A 23671-nucleotide genomic window follows, 5' to 3' on the forward strand; every position below is an offset into this window, starting at 1 on the left:
TTACCCTGTGGCTTTTAGTATCTTCTGATAAATTTTCCTGAATCAATTGTGGTTGACCTGGAAAATTGTGATTTTTCTAATTCTATCATTTGTTCTACATTTACTATCTTGTATTCCTCTGAAAGAAAAGGTTTTGTCCTCCTTACCTTTTATTTTTGGTGGCACTCCGAAGAAATTCAATGTGTTTCATCAATTATTGTCACCATTTTTTGGATGCTCATGTTGTCCCACATTTCTCCAGTAAAAAACCAATTCTTTAAGAGAATTTAGTGTTTTGTGGAGTATTTTATTATTGTAAGGACCATGCAGTGGTAAATCCTTACTGAATCACACGACATGTGAGAACAAATGACTTTATAACCAGTGAGAAATTCTGATGATTGGTACAACATATCATTTTCATAGTTAACAGGTGACACTAACAGAAAAATGTAAATAATTGGTAAGAGAAAATTCTAACCGCCAATAAAAATTATTGGCAATTTATTTTTGAGTCATCTATTTACCTTTAAAATGGCATATCTATTCCTGGTTCCTGGATATGATGGCCGATGACTATAAATTGAAATATACCTGTAGCATACGTATGACCTAAACACTGCATACTATACTGCACATTGCAGCGAAAAGGATGGAGCTACTTCTGATCTAAAATTATCTAAACAATATGCTTGGGAGCAAATCTCAATAGCATTCCATCTAACGAAAGCATCGCGATTTTATAACTATGACTTTTGGGAAGACCAAACGGAACACCCCTGCTGAAATGAGAAAAATCTGTATTAAGGAATTTTAGCTCCACCCAGGGCAATTATCCCCTTCCTTCCGTAACTGCCAATTTCCTCCCCAAGCCCAAGAGCGCCTCTGCCCAGTTCCGCAGTCTCTGCTCTAAGTCTGTTTTTGATGATGCCCTTAGAAGCAGCAGCAGCGGCAAGCGGCGGAGATACGGGTTAAGTTTCTAACAGTCTTCTTCCCCTGACCTGGCAGATGGGGACAGTGCCCCTTAGAAGCCTCTTTCCCCGCCCCACGGGACGCCGCAGAAGTGAAAGACCAAGAAGGTGGAGCAAACTTTCAGGGAGCGCCTTCTTCGGCCCGCGTACCCTTCCGCCTGTTCCTCTCTGATTGGCCAGCGTGAGTCACGGACGCCCAATCGCGCGGCAGCGTCCGCCGTGCCGCTCGGCGACGGCGGCGCGCATGCCCACTCAGGGACCCACCCCGCGCCCCAGCCCTCTACAGCGCGGGCGAAGAGCACCAGTGGGGAAGCGGCTGTGGTTACCGGGTCTGGCAGTACAGAGCCAAGGTGGCAGGGCCGCGCTGGGACACGGATGGTTCCAGGGGGAAGGCAACAGGAAAAACAAGCCCTGACACAACTGCCCCATTTCCCCATGTCCCCTAAGAGCAGGTTTTCTTGGGCTGACCAGTCATTTTCACTGTGGTGTACGACTTGGGCAACTCGATCTGTCCGCGGAGACTCAAAAAAGCCTGAGCTGCATTTATTCTTTGCGTCCGGGCGGACCAAAAGGCGAGGCGAGAGGAACGAGTCTTTATAAGAAAGTAAACTTTTGTGCAGAATGGGCTGGGGACACCTCTGAGTTTTGCTGCCCGCAACGTGACCTTTTTAGCGCCGTCCTGGACGCGCTCCCTCGCAGCCAACCCGTCAGTCTCCTCAGGCCTTATCCTGCCCTCTCTGAGGTGGCCGCCTGTGGGCGCTGCAAACGCCACACTTTCGCTCTACGAAGAACCTCCTCGCGACTTTCCAAGGTGTGCAACTCAGAAAAGTGCCCCCCAAAACAAGTAAAAGCCTTCGGGGAAGAGGCAAAGTCCCTGAACCGTCCTGACTCCAGCCGCCAGCCGGCGTTTGGTGGATCAGGCCCCGGAGCTCCGCAGCTTGGGAGCCCCACACCAGGCCGGCCCCTACGGCCGCTCAGAAAACGCGGCGAGCGGAACCCGCACGCGGAAGCGCCAGCCGCACTGAGCATGCCCAGTTGCAGAGCCGACCAGAGGAGTTTTTTCTTTTCTTTTCTTTTTTTTTTTTTTAGGGGGGGGGTCTCAAGTAGGAGGCCTCCCCACCACCCCCACCACCCCCGGCCTAAGCAGCTACCATGGCCCAGGTGGCCGACGCGGCGTTGTCCCAGGCGGGTTGGTAAGTGGCGAGTCCCGCCGGCTGCCGGGCCGCGGGCGCGGGCCGGGGCCCCAAGGAGGTTGGGTTGGGGGCGGCGGGGTGCGTGTCGGGGTAGGCGGAGGCTGCCGTCCGCCCCCGGCCTCTCCCCGGGCCCTCCGGGCCGGCTCCGCCCCCGGCGCCACGCGGAGCCCTGCGAGTCCCCCTAGGTCCCCTCGAGGCGGCGGCGGCGGCGGCCTGGGCCCCGGGCGGCGGGCGGCGGGCCTGGGGAGAGGCCGGGGGCCGCGAGCCGGGCGGGTGGCGGCCCAGACCCCGGCCGAGCGGAGCGCCGGGGAGGACCTGCAGCGCCGTCCGCGCCGCTGCTCCGGGGAGGGGGTGTTTCTGCGGCGGGATCAGGGGAGGCGAGGGCTGGGGCTGGGAACGAAGTGCGGCGGAGAGGGACGAAGGCGGCCGGAGCCTGCGGGCCCATAGGAAGTTGAGGGCAGAGCAGAGCACAGCCCGCGCTGCGGCCGGAGCCGCCTATTCTTGCCCCTTATTTCAAAGTACAGTGTGGACCAGTGTGAAGCTTCCCTCCGCGGCACACACACAACTTCTGGAGCTAAGAATGACCGCATTGTCAACTCGTGGGGGTGCTTGGTAGAACTTTTCTTGAAAGGATGGTGTTCTGATTTTAAGAGGCCTTTCGTGTCAAGATTTTCAGGATTTGAAAGCAATACAAAATTATGCGAAATTAGGCAGTTTCTGGAATTGCGGCCATTACGGTTGTAATCATCCCGTTTAATTCAGTAACGCTTTTCCCAGGCTTGAACAGGCACATTCTGGGACGAAGGGTAGGAACGGGGATGAAAAAGATTTGCCTCGGCTCTCTGCAATTACTGCTTTAGAAGAAAGAGTGAGGCATTAAAAGACCAAACAAAACCAGGGGGAATAGTGATAAACCGTACGTACAGAGAAACAGATGAGTGCACTGTGGAATGGGAGGGAGAGTTAATTTCCTAAAGTGGACTTGGAAAGATGGTAAGGAAAAGGCTTTCTAGCACAGAGCTGCTGGAGATGAGACAGGGAAGCGCTTATTGTTTTGCAGAACCTACACAAGATCTATATGGTTCTTGAAAGATGTGGATTTGATTTTGTGAATAAAGTTTTTCATCAGTAGAGGGATATAATCACAACTGTGCTTTGAAGAAGCCCCTCCTGGTTTTAAAGGCATTTGTGTTATTATACACCCCATTTTACAGGTGAGGAGACTGAGGCAAAGAGCTGTTAAGTAACTTTCCCAAAATGACGTAGCTAGAAAGTGGTGGAGTTAAATGTTGAGCACAGAGGGCCTGGCTCTGGGCCTGGTTCCTTTAACTCTTATGCGTTATTGTTCTTATAGTTTTTTCGCAGAACAGCATTGGCGTAAAAGATTGTAGAGTTAAAAACTCACTGTCTTCAGTTTTGTTTTTGTTCAATAGGAATCTCTTCTTTTAGTTTTTTTACCCACAAGGGTGTCCTGAATAATCTTGGATCACTCTTTTCATTTGCCTTTCTCCCCATTTCTCATTAGATTGAGCGTTGATCCTTCACACTAGTAATATTTTCATTTACAAACTCAGTATTTTACTGCTTTCCAACATGACCCCGCCTCCTTTGGAAAGATTAGTCTCATTATTTAGGTCCCGAACACATGTTGACTTTGTTTTCTCTGGCCTCTTATGCTCTTCCAGGGCAGGGAACTGAGTCTTATTTTTCTCCTTATCTGGGTTGTCAAGAAGTGCACCAGACTGTAGGTTCTCTGTAAAGTCTAATACAGTTGACCTTGGAATGCCCCCTGCCAGTCAGAATTCTCTGGGCAGGGCCTCTGCAGAAGCTTAGGTAGAGTCCCACCCTGCTTTATTATATTGTTATAAATCTTCAGCAATGTTATATTGTAGCATTTGCTACTTTGTATTGCAACTTAACTGTTTATGTTTCTCCCACCTGTCTGTGCTGCTTCTGTATGGCAGTGACTCATAAAGGCAGTAGTAATCTGCAGGGCTAATAAGACTATCTTTCTAGGAATTGTGAGTTTCATGTAATTCCTGCTGGGTCTTGAACAGACTAGGCATGAGGATCTCCTAGGCTTTCAGGTGGCTAGGTCTTTAATTGGGGACTTACTATGTTAAAATTTAGAATCACAAAGGTTTAAAGGCAGAAAAGAGCACTGGAAGGAAAATTTCTGACTGAAGGGCTTTCACCAACTCATTTTAGTTCTTACATCCTGAGTTTGCTCTTACACTTGGGGTTCTCTGTTACTGTCACTGACAAACCATTTTTCTTAGTATTGAAATCTATGTACTTAGTTACTTGTAGAAGCTAAAAAGAAGTAGATGCTAAAATATGCAAACACGATTGTTAAATCTGTTCTATAGGCTTCACCTAAAATAGATTAGGGAAATATTTAGTGCTGAAAAGTTTACAATTCTGAAAATGTGATCTTCAGGGGTGTACAGAAGATCTATGTAGACCAATCTGTTCAAATTTACATTATTTTTAAGTGCAGTTTTTTTCCTTCTTAAGGTTTTAATCTTCATTAGAACCCCTATACAAATCAATACTTTAAAATATAACTTCAAAAGTAGCTACCTGGTGGACTTACAATAATTTTTGCTCTTCAATGGCCAGTAGCACACAAACTATTAGATTTTGCTGATTTGAACTTAAATGTTCCAGGGCTTTCTACAGAGTAGTGATTATGTTTAAATAATGCACTAAATGGTACCTTGTAAGGCTTAATTATATGCATGGAATAACTTCATGGGGAGAAGAAATTTGACTCTGAATTTACCTAGATAACAATTTTACTCTGCATTTTTGTTTTCTCTCTTCAGAGATTCATTCTCCTTTAGGATGATATCCCTGATCACTGTGAGTGGAAATATAAAATTCTACTCACAGGAGAAAGATTCAAAAGGTTGATCTCTGAACATTTTGAATTTTTCTCTTCCATCTCCATCCTTTGTTTGTTTTTAACAGAAACCTGTCACGGGGTACCTAATCAGTTGTGTTTTTGTTTTTGAAAAGGTATCTTCTGGCTGGGTGCGGTGGTGGCTCATGCCTGTAATCCCAGCACTTTGGGAGGCTAAGGCGGGTGGTCAGGAGTTGGAGACCAGCCTGGCAAAAATGGTGAAACCCTGTCTGTACTAAAAATACAAAAAAATTAGCGGGGCGTGGTTGCAGGCTCCTGTAATCCCAGCTACTTGGTGAGGCTGAGGCAGGAGAATCGCTTGAACCCAGGAGGCGGTGGTTGCAGTGAGTCAAGATCACACCATTGCACTCCATCCTGGGCGACAGAGTAAGACTCTGTCTCAAAAAAAAAAAAAAAAAAAAGTGTCTTCTATGGAATTAGTGTTGCATAGCTTAACTCTCTCTTTGTGCATATGAAGAAACTGAACCACAGAGAGTTTCAATAATTTGCTCAGTTATAAATGGCAGAACCAAGAATAGAGCCCAGATGTCTAGAATAAAGATTCAGTACTCATTTCCACCAAAAATTAACAGAAGTGACCGCATCTAATTTAAATTATTGATCAAAAGTGGCACATTTAAAAATTGAAAATTGGGTTGAAGCATTTTGTGGTGTGTAAATTTACTTTCCTAGTCCAGGAAAGATAAAGGGTTTATTCTGAGGGGTGATCCTATTAGAATCAAATACATCTTTGCCTTGCAGTGAATCAACTAATTGCATACTAGGCTTATCTGAAAATCTGGTAAATTCTGTATTTTTTGAGGTTTAAGAATACAGTTGCCCGTCCATATCTGTGGGTTCTGCATCCTTGGATTCAACCAGTCACAGATCTAAAATCTTTGGAAAAATTAAAAAATAAAATCAAAATAACAATACAACAACAAAAATAATACGAATAAAAAATAAAATATAACTGTTTACATAGCATTTACACTGTATTAGGTATTTTAAGTAGTCCAGAGATGATTTCAGGTATACAGGAGGATGTGTGTAGGCTATATGCAAATACTACACTACACTATTTTGTGTCAGGGACTTGAGCATCGGTAGACTTTGTTATCTGTAGGGGCCCTGGGACCAGTCCCTTATGGATACTGAGGGATGACTATATCTGAAAAAGTGGGACACTATATTGTGTGTGTTTGCTTCTTTTACCCAGTAGTTTGAGTTGAAGATCATTTAAGGTAGCATATGAAATAGCATTTCCATTTTGTTCTGAAAAAACACGTAGTCTTAAGAAGCCCAGTTTTCTAACACCCAGGGGTTAGCCATGGAGTACTCCAGGTTTTGTTTTGTTTGTTTGTTTTGGGGGCAGAGATGGGATGGAGAGGATAAACAAAGGTCTCCTTCTTACCTCTTGAATTTCACTTTCCCCTTTGGGGTTATCTCCATTTGATTATTGGTGCTATCAGCATGCTGACATCCTCTGGCCCAAGTGCATACATAACTCCTTTCCCTTCATTTCACCTTTGAACAACTAAGAAAGGCTACAGCTTATTAAGGTCTTTATCAAAATGTAGAACTGGAAAACAACCATGGGATAAATAGAAAAAAAAAGAAGCATAATGACAGTATAGGTTATAAAGTGATTATTGCACTCTTGTATTCAAGGGCCCACTCTATTCCACATTACTTTGAAGATAGCTACTACAAAGATGTGGAACAACTTCAGGATATTTTGCTGGAATTTCTAATTCCTAGTTTTTGACCTGTCCACAGATGAAGGGCTTCTCTTCACATTCCATTACATAGAGGCTTCTTCTCAAACACATTAATGATCATGACTAAGAAATTCAGATGCCCAGCCTGCAGCCACTGCTGTGCCTTTGTTTGTTTGGTTCTAGTTTTCTTAGAGACACACCTTTTTTCCAGGAGATTGCTGGTGAATGATCTCACTCTTCAGATGAGAAACATTGTGTAGCAGCATCAGTACAACCTCTGCAGTAGCAGCAATGTAATTATACCTTCTTATACTAGTGGTAATAGACATAAAATATGAGTTTAAGCATATAATAAGAGGGTATTAGAAGTTTTGCTCCCTCACCATTCCAGTACATCTCTTAGAAATAGGTAAATATTTGTAGAGAATATTGGTAGTTCTTTAGAAGGTTTAATATTAAGTGCAGGGATTTTAAAATCTAGAATTATGATATACCTTTAATTACCATACTTCATGGCCTTTAAAGTAAGTCACATGTACAAGACAGGCAGATGTAAATAGCTTGGTATACTCTTTTGGAAAGGATTCAAATCATTAAAACACTTTTTTAGATGCTGAAGAACGTTAGAGGAAACCAATTGCTTTTTTTTTTGAGACGGAGTTTCACTCTTGTTGCCCAGGCTAGAGTGCAATGGCGCGATCTTGGTTCATCACAACCTCCACCTCCCAGGTTCAAGCGATTCTCCTGCCTCAGCCTCCCAAGTAGGTAGGATTACAGGCATGCGCCACCATGCCTGGCTAGCCAATTGCTTTTTAATCAGATTTTAGTGGAGCTTATTGGAGACATCCTTCTATTTTGAAATATTTTCTATTTCTTTAATGAACATTTGTAACTATCTCTTTGGCTTATATTGTTTGTGAAATTAAGATGTTCAAAGGTAATAAGCCTTGTTGACTTTCTGTCTCAAAATATGTTACATATTGCTTTACAGCTTCTACTGATACTGTAAACTGTGAAAAATGAGTGGATGTTCTGTTAAACTGTGCAAGTGTTCAGGTTTCAAGGTGCTGTTTGCAGTGATTTTTTTTTTTTTTTTTTTGGTGACTAACCTATAAATCTAGTTTCAACTGCCTGTAGACTTGACTGCTTTAAGCATAAAGGGGGTATAAAAAGAAACTTGCTACCTCAGCAGGTTGAAAATAATTTTCTCCTTTCATACAGCAACATTTGCTAAATCAACTAAAATTGCATAGTAACATTTTAAGAACCATAAAAATATGACGATATCAACTTTTTTGGCTTATATTTTCTCCTTTTGACAAAAGAATATTGGCGTTTTGACTTACCATGTTTCAGTTAAGTGCCATCAGTCTAGAAATTGATTCTTTCTGAAAGGTGTAGGATATAGAAGTAGCTGAAGAACAGTATTGCCAGATAAATTTTGGAAGAAGAATACTGAATGCCCAGAAATTTTCATGTAAAAATTTGAGAAACATTTGTGAAGTCATAGCACAACAAAGAAAAGCAAACAAGATGGGGCAAAAATATATGGTAATAATGTAAAGTATTAAGAAGGGTGTGAAATCAAAGACACTGATAGCAGAAAAGAAACAGGTTGGTGATGGACAAAAGGAGGAAAGAACTGCATGGTGCTCTAGGGCTAGACAGAGAGCCTGTATGTACCATAGCACTGGAACCCCGATGGGTTTCACATCTCTATTGGATGGGTGTGAGTGTGTGTATGTACTTCTCACATGTAGTGCAATTTTATGGCCTTAAAAGTAGAGACAAATAGCAGTATAGTGCTCTTGAATTATAATATCTTTTCAATAATAAGTGAGGCATATACAGAGAAATATGTAACTCTATGCAATAATATGTGCACTGAAATACATTTAGTAAATATTTATACCTCCTGTATACAAAGCACTGTGTTGCTGAGCTATGATGTACAAGACAGGCAGAATTTAAACATGATATACACTGTTATTTTACTTGCAAGGTTTTGTTGAAACACGTCTGAGAGCAATTAACCCAGACTTGGGAAGGTTGGAAGCCTTTCCAGTACTGATGATGTATAAGCAAGGTTTTTGTATATGTCTTCTTTAAATATCATGTCTTGTGCTCTTTGGCTAAGGAAAAAACAAGGCACTGTATATGTTTTCTTTAAATATTGTGTCTTCTGATATGTGGCTAAGGAAAAAACAAGGCACATTTGTCAATGCACTCATTCAACAAATAATTCGTTTTTGTTGTTGTTGTTGGTTTGTTTGCTTTTTGAGATAGAGTCTCACTCTGTTGCCCAGGCTGGAGTGCAGTGGCATGATCTTGGCTCACTGTAACCTCCACCTCCCAGGTTCAAGAGATTATCCTGCCTCAGCCTCCTGAGTAGCTGGGATTACAGGTGCCCACCACCACACCCAGCTAATTTTTGTATTCTTAGTTGATATGGTTTGGTTCTGCGTCCCCACCCAGATCTTATCTTGTAGCTCCCATAATTCCCACGTGCTGTGGGAAGGACCTGGTGGGAGATGATTGAACTATGGGGACGGGTCTTTCCCATGCTGTTCTCGTGATAGTGAATGGGTCTTACAAGATCTGATGGTTTTAAAAACGGGAGTTGCCCTGCACAAGCTCTCTTTTTGCCTGCTGCCATTCACATAAGATGTGACTTGCCCCTCTTGGCCATCTGCCATGATTGTGAGGCCTCCCCAGCCATGTGAAACTGTTAGGTCCAATAAATGTCTTTCTTTTGTAAATTGCCCAGTCTCAAGAATGTCTTTATCAGCAGCATGAAAAAGGACTATTAGAGACAGGATTTCACCATGTTGGCCAGGCTGGTCTTGAACTCCTGACCTCAAGTGATCTACCTGTCCTGGCCTCCCAGAGTCCTGGGATTACAGATGTGAGCCACAGTGTCCAGCCTCAACAAATAATTCTTAAACACCATATTGTGGCAGGCACTTTCTTAGTATAGTCAGATATAGTCTTATAGAAAAAAAAAACCATTAATTACATTTTCAAACATGCTGCGTCTGTAAAAAATACTAGACAGGAGAAGAGACATCATTCCAAATGCACATACTAAGGGGGAATTAGCCTTTTCATGGTGGTCAGAGAATAGCAGAATTACTGAAGGGGAATTAGTCTTTTCATGGTGGTCAGAGAATGCTACCCTGAGATCTGGACAATGAGTGGTAACTAACTAAGTAAGGGGAGCAGAGCATCTGCAGAAGTCATGGGGCACTAGGGAGCATGGTGAATACAAACATCTGAAGGACCTGGGTGGCTAGAGGGCAAGACAGAGGGACAGTGTAGTGAGATGGAATTAGGAGCTACTTAGGGACAGGTCACATAGCTTGGACCTTGTTGGCCATGTTAGGATTTATTTTTATTTTGAAGGCAATAGGAATCAGTTGAATAGTTTTAATCATGATGTGAGGGTTATGGTGGGGATAACATCATGGTTTTGAAGTATCCTTGGACTGAAGAAAATGGAGCTGGGCAGGACTATGAAATAGATGGTGATGGTTGAGATAGAGAGCAGCAGATCGACTTGACAGATATTTGGAAGGTAAATGGACAGGACTTCTTGACGGATTGGACATGAATGTGACACAGGAGTTGTCAAAGGCTTGATTTCTAGGTTTTGGGCTTGTATCCTCAAATCAATTACAATTCACTTAGATAGGGACTCTTAGAAGATGGTCGCATTTTTTGGGGTTGGGTCATGAGTTAAGTTGGTCATTACTTGAGTGTGAGTTCCCTTTAAGTCATCTAAAATAAGATGTCAGGCATTAAGAAATACCAGTCTTGCACTCAGAAGAGAAGACTGGGCTAGAGATAAATTTGGAGTCATTCCAGTATAGGTGGTGATTGAAATGGTGCATGGATAACATCATCTAAGGCTGCAGCTGTCCGGTATGGTGGACGTTAGACAAATATGGCTACTGATCACTTGAAATATGTCTAGTCTAAATTCACGTGTGCTATAAATGTAAAATACACACTAAATTTGGAAGACAGTACTAAAAATGAGTGTAAGGATCTCGGTAATTTTTATATTGATCATACTTTAAAATATATTTTGTTAAAATAATTATTAAATTAATTTCACCTGTTTTTACTTTTTAAAATATGGCTACAAGACAATTTAAAATTAAATATGTGGACATTATATTTGTTGGACAGTACTGATGTAAGAACCAAGCTTTGAGTAAGAGGCTAGGTTCAAGTACTGAGAAATTTTAGCATTTTTAGAGGAGAATTAGCCTTTAAGGAGCTGCTAGTTAGGGGAAAAAGCTTTAGAATGCATTATAAAGTCATTGAGTTTTCTAAGAACAGAAAATGGACATAACTTTTGGAGTTCTTTGATAAGACTATTTGATATGGTCAGTATTAGTTTATTGACTTGCTGATATTGGAGACTCAGAGCACCTTTTAAAACATTCTTTATAAATTTAGATATCTGAAAGTCTTTTTAAAAATTCCCCACAATCTTTCCCCAAATTCCTCTAAATATATAAAATACAAATAAAATTTAGCCGCAGCTTTTCAGAAGGCAGTCTGTCATGGATATTACATGAAGATGTTAAGAAAAAAAAAATTTAGTTTACTAAATTTCTAAGTGGGACCATGAAGAGTTTGAAAATTAATAAACGTGGATTTTGTAAAATACCTAATGTGAAACAATAAGTATTGATGGAAAAACTTGCTAAATAAATTAAGCCAGTATTTTATAATGAATTTGGAATTGACTCAGTTCAAGCTTTGTTTTGAGAGAGAAATAGGGACATATGTTAAGTTTAGGTGTCCATAACGTTGATAGTTTGATTGATGCCTTATGACTTTGTAAGCTTCTGTAAGGGAAAGATCAAGTCTTTTCATATTTTTGTAGTATTCCAAGCGTTTAGCAGGATGTAAGGTGCACAGTAGACACTTAAATACTTGTGGAATGAGTGTTACTCTAATCTTAGTTGGTCTTGCTATCATTCATCATTTTGCTTTTGTGTCCTCAAGGGACATGAAACAACTTCAAGCTTTTTGTAGAGTAGAAAATTGTTATTTCTGAAATGAATGTTGTGAAATTTAAACAAAATGTTATGAAAAATGTGATCTCCTCAGAAATGCAGGAAATAGCCTGTTACAGAAAGCTTTCTCTATTTGTTGATATTTTCTACCTTGTTTATAGAATTCAACTGTTAAGAGATATAACTAGTGATAATGAAGATAATACACTTAAAGGTATATGTTTGTATCTAGTTAGAAGAAAATTTTGAAATATGTTGGTAACATTTCTTTGCCTGAGACAACCAGCTGTTTCTTTAGGGTCTTTGAAATGTTCTCTCTCAAGGTAATATTAGTAGAAACTGTTTTCAGAACTATTTCTTTCACATTTGATGTTTTATGAGATAGCAACAAATTCTTTTCTTTTTGATATTTCAGAATTGCTTATAGCTTAGTACTTCAGTGATATGGTGTGGCTGTGTCCCCACCCAAATCTCAACTTGAATGGTTTCTCCCAGAATTCCCATGTGTTGTGGGAGGGACCCAGTGGGAGGTAATTGAATCATGGGGGCTGGTCTTTCCCATGCTATTCTTCTGATAGTGAATAAGTCTCGTGAGATCTGATGGGTTTTTCAGGGGTTTCCGCTTTTGTTTCTTCCTCATTTTCTCTTGCTGCTGCCATGTAAGAAGTGCCTTTCACTTCCCACCATGATTCTGAGGCCTCCCCACCCATGTGGAACTGTAAGTCCAAATAAGTCTCAGGAGGTCTGATGGGTTTATCAGGGGTTTCCACTTTTGCTTCTTCCTCATTTTCTCTTGCCAATGCCATGTAAAAAGTGCCTTTCACCTCCTGCCATGATTCTGAGGCCTCCCCAGCCATGTGGAACTGTAAGTCCAATTAAACCTCTTTTTCTTCCCAGTCCCAGGTATGTCTTTATCAGCAGCATGAAAAAGAACTAATATAGTAAATTAGTACCAGTAGAGTGGGGCATTGCTGAAAATATACCCAAAAATATGGAAGCAGCTTTGGAACTGGGTAACAGGCAGAGGTTGGAACAGTTTGGAGCACTCAGAAGAAGACAGGAAAATGTGGGAAAGTTTGGAACTTCCTGGAGACTTGTTGAATAGCTTTGCCCAAAATGCTGATAGTGATATGGACAATAAGATTCAGGCTGAGGTGGTCTCAGGTGGAGATGAAGAACTTGTTGGGAACTGGGTGACTCTTGTTATGTTTTAGCAAGGAGACTGACAGCATTTTGCCCCTGCCCTAGAGATTTGTGGAACTTTGCACTTGAGAGAGATGATTTAAGGTATCTAGCAGAAGAAATTTCTAAGCAGCAGAGCATTCAAAAGGTGACTTGGGTGCTGTTAAAAGCATTCTGTTTTAAAAGGGAAACAGAGCACAAAAGTTTGGAAAATTTGCAGCATGACTATGTGATAGAGAAGAAAAACCCATTTTCTAGGGAGAAATTCAAGCCAGCTGCAGAAATTTGCATAAGTAGCAGGGATCCTAATGTTAAACCCCAAGACCATGGAGAAAATGTCTCTCCAGGCCATGTCAGAGATCTTCACAGTAGCCCCTCTCATCACAGGCCTGGAGGTCCAGGAGGAAAAAGTGGTTTCGTGGGCTGGGCCCAGGGTCCCTGTGCTGTGTGCAGCCTAGGGATTTGGTGCCCTGTGTCCCAGCCACTCCAGCCTTGGCTGAAAGGGGCCAACATACAGCTTGGGCTGTGGCTTCAGAGGGTGGAAGCCCCAAGCCTTGGCAGCTTCGATGTGGTGTTGAGCCTGTGGGGACACAAAGTCAAGAACTGAGGTCTGAGAATCTCCACGTAGATTTCAGAGGATGTATGGAAATGCCTGGATGCCCAGGCAAAAGTTTGCTGCTGGGATAGAGCCCTCATGGGGAACCTCTGTTAGGGCAGTGCAGAAGGGAAATGTGGGGTTGGAGGCCCCACACAGAGTCCCTACTGGGGCACTGCCTAGTAGAGCTGTGAGAAGAAGGCCACCCTCCTCCAGACTTCAGAATGGTAGATCCACTGACAGCTTGCACTGTGCACCTGGAAAAGCTGCAGACATTCAATGCCAGCCCGTGAAAGCAGCTGGGAGGGAGGCTGTACCCTGCAAAGCCACAAGGGCGGAGCTGTCCAAGACCATGGGAACCCACCTCTTGCATCAGTGTGACCTGGATGTGAGACCTGGAGTCAAAAGAGACGATTTTGGAGCTTTAAAATTTGACTGTCCCACTGGATTTCAGACTTGCATGGGCCCTGTAACCCCTTTGTTTTGGCCAACCTATTTGGAACAACTGTATTTACCCAATACCTGTACCCTCATTGTCTCTAGGAAGTAACTAGCTTGCTTTTGATTGTACAGGCTCATAGGTGGAAGGGACTTGCCTTGTCTCAGATGAGACTTTGGACTGCGGACTTTGGGTTAATGCTGAAATGAGTTAAAACTTTGGTGGACTGTTGGGAAGGCATGATTAGTTTTGAAATGTGAGGACATGAGATTTGGAGGGGCCAGGGTTGGAATGATATGGTTTGGCTGTGTCTCCACCCAAACCTCTACTTGAATTGTATCTCCCAGAATTCCCACGTGTTGTGGGAGGGACCCAGGGGGAGGTAATTGAATCATGGGGGCCGGTCTTTCCTGTGCTAGTCTCATGGTAGTGAATAAGTCTCACAAGATCTGATGGGTTTATCAAGGGTTTCTGCTTTTGCTTCTTCCTCATTTTTCTCTTGCCATCGCCATGAAAGAAGTGCCTTTCACCTCCCGCCATGATTCTGAGGCCTCCCCAGCCATGTGGAACTGTAAGTCCTGTTAAACCTCTTTTTCTTCCTAGTCTCGGGTATGCCTTTATCAGTAGCATGAAAATGATCTAGTACATTCAGTTAGAAAGGAGTTAAGATGATGAGATTATATTTCATGCTAGGGCCTTTAATGAGGCAAAGAAGTAGGAATCTAGGTATCTTGCAGTCTAAGTTGTCATAGAGTGCAAGTCCACTGGGGTTTTACCTGAGGACTCTGCTAAACAGAGTTTACTCTTTTGTTATCTTGCAATTATGAGCACCAAAAAGGACGTGTATGTGTTACTGTTAGGACATAAAGCATGTAAAATGGGCTCCTCAGTATCCTTGCTCAGTTCACTGTACTCAGAATGGCAAGTACTGGCAACCCTTTGTGTCTGTGCTGAGAGCGCAAGTTGATATTCAGGGGCCTCTACTCCTAGGAATTGGTCACGATCTTTTCTCTAGGCTGCCTGCTGATTCCCTTAGTATGTTCTAATTTGAGTAATAATGAGATTTCTCAGGATTGTTTTGATTTGACTTCTTTCCTCAGTTTTGCTTCTTGGGGATGGATAGGGTAGGGTTAGTTCTCAGGCTACATGAGAATCTTCTTTGGTTGCTACATTTTGAAGTTGTACAACAGCTGGATGTACCTTTTCCCTTATTTTGGTTGCTGCTGATAAATTTTTTGACTCCCTTTTCTGGTTGTGGATTTTTTGCTTTGGTTTTATGTTTTTTCTCTGTTTAATTACTCATTCATCAAAAGTCTTTATAAACATATTAATTAGATGTTTCCCTGGTAAAGTTGATACATAATGAAAGTATTTATGTGCATATATTAAAAACATAATGGCTGTACAATATCATGAAATTTCAGTGACCATTTTTGTGCCTGTGTTTACATTGTTGTTAGTGCAAAATGGCCACCCAAAATATTTAACTTTGTTAATAAACATATCTAGCTGCTCTTTGCAACATAGACACCTGCCATAGTACTCATTAAATTTTCTACTAGTTATAAAGACTTACTTAGCTGTGATAGTTCACAATTAAAAGACACTCTCATATAATTAGATGTAGTTTCTTAACAAATTGAGAGTTTAGCAAGTTGAATTAAAAATTCATGAAGAAAAGAGTGCAGTGTAGTGGTATATACTTTTACAGTTACAGGGTAATGAGAATGGACTTAATACTTAAATAATACATGACAGAAATTATGGTGTGCCTACTGAAGTTTGATTATCTTGAAAGTGCAACAGAGCCTTGACATTTTTACCAGTTTCTACTTATGTGAATAAGCATTTATTTTGATATTATTTTAAGCAAAATGCAAAAGCAGATTAAATACAAAACTGGCCTGAGCTACATTTTTCTAATGCTTAAAAAAAATGCCCTGCCTTAATTAGGTTGAAGGCTAGGCTGATGTAAGAGAGGCCTGAAGAACATAGGTTTTTTTTGGTTTTTCTTTTTTTTTTTGGTCACAAAACAACCCAGAATAGTTAGACAGTTCTGCTTTGTGCTGTCATTTAAGGACCCAGGTTCCTTTCATATTATTGCTTTGATGTCCACTCACCCCTTGCTACTCCAAGTGTGGTCCACAGACCAGCAGCATTGACATCACCAGGTAGCTTTTTAAAAGTGTAAAATCTCAAACCTCACCAGCATCTTAATTTTAGTAAGATTCTTATTAAAGAATCCTATTGCACATTAAAGTGATTCTTTTGCACGTTAAGGTTTGAGGAGCAGTACTCTAGGGTATTGTCATTGTCTTCATGGTCATAGCAGAGTAGCTGTCAAATTTGGGTTTCCCTAGCTGGAGTGGGAAGAACAGCAGAGAGCCATAGAGTCAGTTCCCTGAGGAAGAGACATCATATCCTGGTTTCTAAGAACTTTAATCTGACATCTACCTGAAAGGGATTCTGAGAACTGTGGCCTAACTCAGTGATTCTCAAACAATCAACTAGTTAAATCTTATAAACTATAAAACTCTGTGGCAGTGTGAGATTGCTCCAGAAGTTTCTGTACATATCCAATCATGTGACAGTAACAGAGTTTGTGGATTGGCATTAATCCATGAACCACACTTGAAGTAGGTCATATCTGACATATTTGAATTTTTCATTCAGTGATATTGTTCAGCTTACGGTAAATTTGAGTGATTTGGTGTGAGTAAATGAGGCTCTATTTTTTTGGCCTTTGAAACTTTTTGATTTAGTTTACTTAATATTCTTCTACTTTTTTAAAAATAGTATTTTTAGTGATAATCTTATGTTTGTAAGGACTTTTCAGCTTGCAAAGCCCTTTTCCCTACATTATATGGCATTCTATAATAATAGGTAGTATGGACTGTATTTGCTTATAAAAAGCGATTACAAGCCTTGTTGGTTTAATCATGCTGATAACTAGTATGACACATCAAGAAATGGATGCTTTTTTTAATGAAATGATGCCTTCTTTTTATGTATCTTGTAACTTTCTTATACTTTTAATTATGGATTAATATTTGTTTTGAATTGGTGTTATGAAACTTATCTGGGCCATTATATTGGCCAACTGCTTGATTTTTTTTTTTTTTTATTATTCTTGCCTTGACATGTTTTCATGGAAAATAAAATTGAATTGGACTGTTGGTGGTCTTTTAAAATGGTTTACCTTATCACAGTAGCTTTCATTTCATGTGTAAATTAAATTGTTTATCGTTATTCGTAATGCTTTAAGCAAAAGTATATGTAAAATATGATTATAGATCTCTATATATCTAAGATGTGTACTTTAAAAGTTGAAAAATAGGCTCATGTTTGACTGAATGTTTTTGTTATTTTCAACTTGCTTTTTGCTGTTATGGCCTGCCTGGTATTCCCTGCAGTATCCCTGTACCCCCAATTTTTTTTTTTTTTTGCCTAAGTACCCAGTGTATATGAACTACTAGGTCAACAGGAAGTTAGCATGTGAAAATGCTGCCAAGGAATGGGCCCAAAAGCTTGAATCACTTTGTGTTTGAAACTGAGATGTGTGAATTAAATGATTTTGAATAAACATTTATATTAGAATTAATTTGTTAATTATAATTAATTAGAATTTCATCACAAAACTGAATTATTGTGAGAGATTACTGAGAAAAAGAAAATAGTTACAAAAACACTACCATGTACCTTTTATATTCAGTTAGATTTATGTCTGCTTGAGAAGCTGTATGGCTGGTGCTTACGAGCATGGGCTCTTGAAGACCAATTCTCCTGAGCTGATATTAGTCCTGGCTCTGCCACAGATTAGCTATAACCTTGGGCACATTTCTTAACTGCTCATGTCTCAGTTTGCTTATCTATAAAATGGTGTCAATATTATACCTACTTCATAGTATTGTTAGGAGGATTAATAAGTTAATATACACAAAGTGCTTAGAATACTGCTTGGCATATGCTGAATGCCCAGTAAATACTTAATGCTCTTGCTATCATATGTCAAGACTGGACTCACTTAAATTAGTGTTGTCAGTTAAATACATTCATGTTACTTGCACACATGAATTTCTGATCTTGTGTCACCTTTGGAAAAAGTTGATGCCCTTTACTCTGTTTTAGATTACCTTATATAGCCTGTGAGAGTGTTACTTCGATAAAAATAAAATCTTTATATCTTATGAATATTTAATCTCAAATATATATATCATACCATTAGCATTTTATAATCTTATAAATATTAGTATCTCAAATTAAAGATAAAAGGTACAGGTAGACAGAATATTTCATATAATATTACATTATTTCACTTGTACAGGAAGAATAGAAATTTGAGAGAGGAAACTGTCAATATTCAGTCTCTTAATATGGACATGAACTTAAGTCTCAGCTGAAGGGAGGTATTTTCATATTCTTGTTGAAATGTTGCATTGTTATTAAGTATTTGCCTTATATTTTTATAAATAAGGATTTCACTTAAAAAGTAATGTGTTGCCCTCCTCAAAAATTAAATGTGTGGAACCAGTTGTGCAATATGTAAATTTATGAGACAATGTACTTTTTTTTTTAAGTCCAAATACATTTTTTTTTTGAGAGAAGGACATGTCTTTTAAGTCTAGTTTTTGAAGAAAGAAAGATTATATAGCTTTATCCTAAGGAGTTGGCAGACTATGAGCAGTGGACCAAATCTGGCCTGCTACCAGTTTTTGTAAATAACGTTTTAGTAGAACACAGCCAGAACCACTCATACACCTACTGTCTGTGGCTGCTTTTGTGCTACAGGAGCAAAGAGTAGTTGTGACAGAAGTCAAATATTGTAGGAAAGCCTGCAATATTTACTATCTGGCTCTTTACAGGAAAAGTTTGCCAATCTCTGCCCTAAGTAATTAGTAAAGTAGATGTATTAATTCTTTATTACTTAGAAAAAACTGAAGTTGGAACAAGTAGCATAAGCTACTGGTACCAGAGTTTATCAAAAATAACTTGCCAAGAAAACCACAATCCTTGTTCTTATCCTTATTTGTAGTGACTAGTATGAATGGAGCTGCCTCATAAATTAGTAAATCCTAACTATTTGATAGGAATGTGTCAGTACATGCAGTGGGGGCTTTTTGTCAAATACAGAGTTATCAGGTGTTTTGAAATGGTCTACTAGTTTTAATAGAACTTTCCATTATATCCTAGGGCAGATAGAAATCCTTCATTGGTTTCAGTTGAGCATTCCTATCACACTTGGACAACTTTTGGATTCTGTAGAATACCTAGACAACAGACAGTGTTTTTTTTTCTGTTTTTGTTTTTAAAAAGTAAAATCAGTACTGCTTAAACAGAGGGAAAAGAGTGAATATGAGGTTGAAAAACCTGTTAAAACACATCAGTCTTGAGTAAAATATAGGAGGAGTTTGTTCTTAGATATCAAAATATATTTGGTAGCCAATCATATTTAAATTAAACTGATTGGTCATCAGCATACTGATTATTTTATATAAGAAATTGAACTTATGAAAAAAAAATTCATGTGTCGATTTGACCAAGATTGATGTTTTATAACAGTGTTTAGGGAACTAGGCATGAAGGGCCTAATGAGATCCTGTTTTACAATATTCATTGCCATTCTCATTCATATTTTTCCTTTTTAGATTTGTGTTCTGAAACTTTGAGAATTACCAATTCCACTCTGTGGACATTCATATTAACTGAGATCCAGTGCACAATTTTCATTTTTGACATTATTCTGATTATATTATTATTTTATTATCTGATTGTATTATTCTGATTACATTACTATTTCATCAGAATCTTTACACTTCATCCAACCACTTTGGTGTTTCAGGACTATAATTAACATATTGGTAATTAGCAAACATACTCATTTAACAAATGTAAGCAATAATAGGCAAATGCCATTATTGGGAAAACTAGGCCCTCAACGTTAGCTAACGAAACAGACCAATGCAATCTTTATTACTCATTCACACACTTAAAGAATATGAGAATTTTGAAGAGTACATTAATTTTTCTGTAAAACATGATTAATATTAAATTGTAAGATGTATGCAAATAAAATTGCTTTCTTTTCTCAAATGGGCAAGCTTTGTGCAGATGCCTTGATGGATCTTCCGGGAACTACCATGTCCAGAGATTTATTGAGTTTTAAATAAGAGCCATGAAAAGATCAGATTTGCCAAGTTTACAAAGATAGTTCTGGCCTTTATTTCAAGGATAGGTGAAGAGATCAAGGCTCAGGCAAAGACAATTTACAGAAAAACATTCTTTAGAGACAAACTTCATCAATATATCTTTTTCTTAAGGAAAATTGAAGAAAGGGAGAACTCTGGTTGGCTGTCAATGTCCTTGACTTGTCTCCTTCCCCTATTTAAAAATAGAATCAGTTAATAATGTTTATTAGTGTTAATGTTGGACATTTTAAAATACCCTTTGCTTAATAATTAATAACTTGGTTGGATGGCTCAAAAATTGTGTTTTGTAAGTTGATAAGATTGATTTTAGATTTAACATGGTACAATATCAAATCATGGCAAAAATGATCCACTTTATGATTTCACTGACTCTTTTCAATAATTAAGGTTTCTCTAAGTGTAAAGTGTAAAGATTTTTAGAGGAAGATGTGGAAGTACTCATAATATAGTTCTTAGTATAAATTTCTAACGAGATTTTTTTTTTTAACTAAGGAAGTTTTAAGAACAGATTTACAAAACAGTGATTATTGAAAGATGGTAATACTTGCTCTTACCTTTCCCATGATCAGTTGAGCTGATATGGTCAACTACGAATTCCATTCTTAGTGCAATTTCCAAAGCAGTATGTGAATGAAGCTGTATTTAAAACGTTCATTTACCAAGTAGATATTTATTAAGCAAGACTTTTTTCTCCAAAATCTGAGTTTCCTTTTTTAAGAAAATATTTTATGAATGCCTTTTCTCGTTGTTGTAATGTTTAGCACATGTATGACTGTGTTCATGTGCACATTTGTTTGCATTAGTCCTACTTATACCTACTGTTTCTTTGGGCTGTCTGCTACAGTCTGGCTTGTGCTTCTTCCACACTGCTGAAATGCTTTTGCTAAAGTACCAGTGACCTTCCAGTTGTGACATATCTTTCAGATTTTTCCTTACTGGCTCTGTTACTTTGGACGGTTTATGTCTATCTTGGAATTCACTGTTAAGACATTATACTGTCTTAAAGTTCACTATTCCTTGTCTCCCCTAACACTGTTCTCTTCATCTTGTTCTTGTTCTCTTCATTCCTTTCTTATTATTCATTTGTTGTCTTTTTATGATATTCTTATTGTACCTTTCCCTGGCTTTTCTTAGTTTCCTTATTGATACTAACAAAGTTCTATCTTTGGTCCACTTTCTTGTTCTTCTGACTTTAACTGATCAGTCTGTCTCTCTCTTTTTTTTTTTTTTTTTTTTTTTTTTTTTTTTTTTTTTTGAGTCCAGGTCTTATTCTGCTGCCCAGGCTGGAGTACAGTGGCATAATCATAGCTCACTGCAGCCTCAATCTCCTTGGGTCAAGTGATAAACCCATCTCAGCCTCCCAAGTAGCTAGGACTACAGGCACCCACCACCCCACATGGCCAATTTTTTATTTTAGTAGAGATGGGCTCTTGCTATGTTGCCTAGGCTGGTGTCAAACTCCTGGCCTCAAAGGGATTCTCCTGCCTCAGCCTCCCAAAGTGTTCGGATTACAGGTGTGAGCCATTGTACTTGACCCAGTCTCATTTGCTTTCATGATTTAAACTAATTTCTTTTTCTTTTTTTTTTTTTGAGATGGAGTCTCACTCTGTTGCCCAGGCTGGAGGCTATCCCAGCTCACTGCAACCTTTGCCTCCTGGATTCAAGTGATTCTCTTGCCTCAGCCTCCCAAGTAGCTGGGATTACAGGCTCCTGCCACCATGCCCAGCTAATTTTTGTATTTTTAGTAGAGATGGAGTTTCACCGTGTTGTCCAGGCTAGTCTTGAACTCCTGACTTCAGGTGATCCACCTGCCTCGGCCTCCCAAAGTGTTGGGATTACAGGTGTGAGCCACCACACCCGGCCGATTTAAACTAATTTCTATATACTGATGATTCCTAAATCTTCCTGGGCCTGAACTTCAAAATACAGCCTTATGTATGAAATACTCTGCACAATTCGAACTAGGTATCCCAGGGGCACCTCGAACTCCTTATGCCTCTCACTGTACTTCTCTTCCCTTCCATCTCCCAAGTTCTTCTTCTCTTACACTCTTGTTTTAGAGGTGGTACACTCATCTCACCATTCATGAGTAATTTTTTTCTTTTTCCTGTTCACTCATATTTAAATTAAGAATCAGACCTGCCAGTTTTACCTTCTAACTATTTTTCTACTTCAGGCCTTTATTCTTGAGAGTAGCCTCCTGATTGGTCTTCTTGCTTACTGTCTCAAATCTGTCTTTTCTATAGGTGTTAGAATGAGTTATCTACAAAGGTTGTCTAATCTTTAGATCTTTTGTCACCTACAGGATGAAGTCTGTCTTACAAAGGTATGCATAGCCTCTTGTTTCTTTGTGGCATCCATTTTTGCTCCTACCTCTCTAGTAGTTTATGCTCTAACAAGACCAACTTGCTTGTGGGTCTCTTATGTACATGGTATTTTATGTCCACTGTACCATTTCTGATCTTGTCCTTTCTGCTTGGATGTTTTTCTCCATTTAAGTTAGTTAATTCTTGTCCATCATTTTAAAACATAGCTGTCATCTGTTATAAGAAGTCTTCCCTGATAGAAAGTAGGTACCCTTCTTCTGAGGTCCTTTAACATTCTGTCTGTAGCTTATTGTGCTATAATTGTTTATATGTTTGTCTCCTCATGTAAACCAAGCTTCACTGGGACTAAACTTATTTGAGGTCAGTACCATGGTTTTTTCATCTTTGAATTCTTGGGACTAGTACAGTGTCTGCCACAGAGTAGATAGAGACTCAACAAATGTTTATTGAATAAATAAACTGAATGGACTTGTCTTTTTAAATTGCAGCACAATTAATATACATTAAAATGCACAGCTCTTAAGTGTTTAGCATGATAGGTTTTGATAGCTGTGTACGTTTAGGTAACCCACATTCTAAACGTGATACAGAATGTTTTCATCACCCAAGAAAGTTTTCTCCTGCTCTGTTCCTTCTGTGCCCACAGATAGTCTTTTTCTGACATCTGGCATCATGGATTCACTATCTTATAATTGGATATTATAGAAATGGAAACCTTATTTCTTCTGACATCTTAGAAGTGTAATGATTTTGAGATTCATTCATATTCTTGTCTGTATTGGTAGTTCATTTTTTATTGTTGAGTAGTAGTTCATGCTTGAGTATACCATAATTTGTTTGGTCATTCTCCTTTTGATAGACAATAACCAGTTTTTGGTTATTATGAATAAGGCTTGGAGCATTCATTTATAAGTATTTTTTGTGGACATATGTTTTCATTTCTGTTAGAGGATATCTAGGAGTGAAATTGCTGGGCCATAGGGCAGATTTTTGTTTATAGGAAACAGCCAAACGTTTACTTCCAAAGTGGGTGTGACATTTTATACTCCAACCAACAGTGTATGAGAGATCTGGTTTCTCCACTTCCTCACCAGTATTCTGTTTTCAGTCCTTTTGATTTTAG

At 39.4% G+C, this 23671-nt stretch overlaps 1 protein-coding gene across 13 annotated transcripts in view; it reads left to right on the forward strand.

The window, feature by feature from the left end:
• Nucleotides 1-842: 842 nt before the first annotated feature.
• The window catches only part of TDRD3 (tudor domain containing 3), a 178307-nt gene continuing 155478 nt past the window's right edge, over nt 843-23671 (forward strand). For 3 of the 13 annotated variants that reach the window (XM_063650914.1, XM_054446130.2, XM_054446131.2), the window contains exon 1: nt 843-2143. In XM_063650914.1, the coding sequence (XP_063506984.1) occupies nt 2103-2143 (41 nt within the window). In that variant the 5' untranslated portion in view covers nt 843-2102. Of the gene's footprint in view, nt 2144-7453; nt 7535-14149; nt 14587-23671 lie in introns of those variants that run through there. The other 10 variants (XM_063650915.1, XM_063650916.1, XM_063650917.1 and 7 more) reach the window with 5 other exon arrangements.

The sequence above is a fragment of the Pongo pygmaeus genome, chromosome 14, assembly GCF_028885625.2.
Source record: "Pongo pygmaeus isolate AG05252 chromosome 14, NHGRI_mPonPyg2-v2.0_pri, whole genome shotgun sequence".
Classification (NCBI taxonomy): Eukaryota; Metazoa; Chordata; class Mammalia; order Primates; family Hominidae; genus Pongo; species Pongo pygmaeus.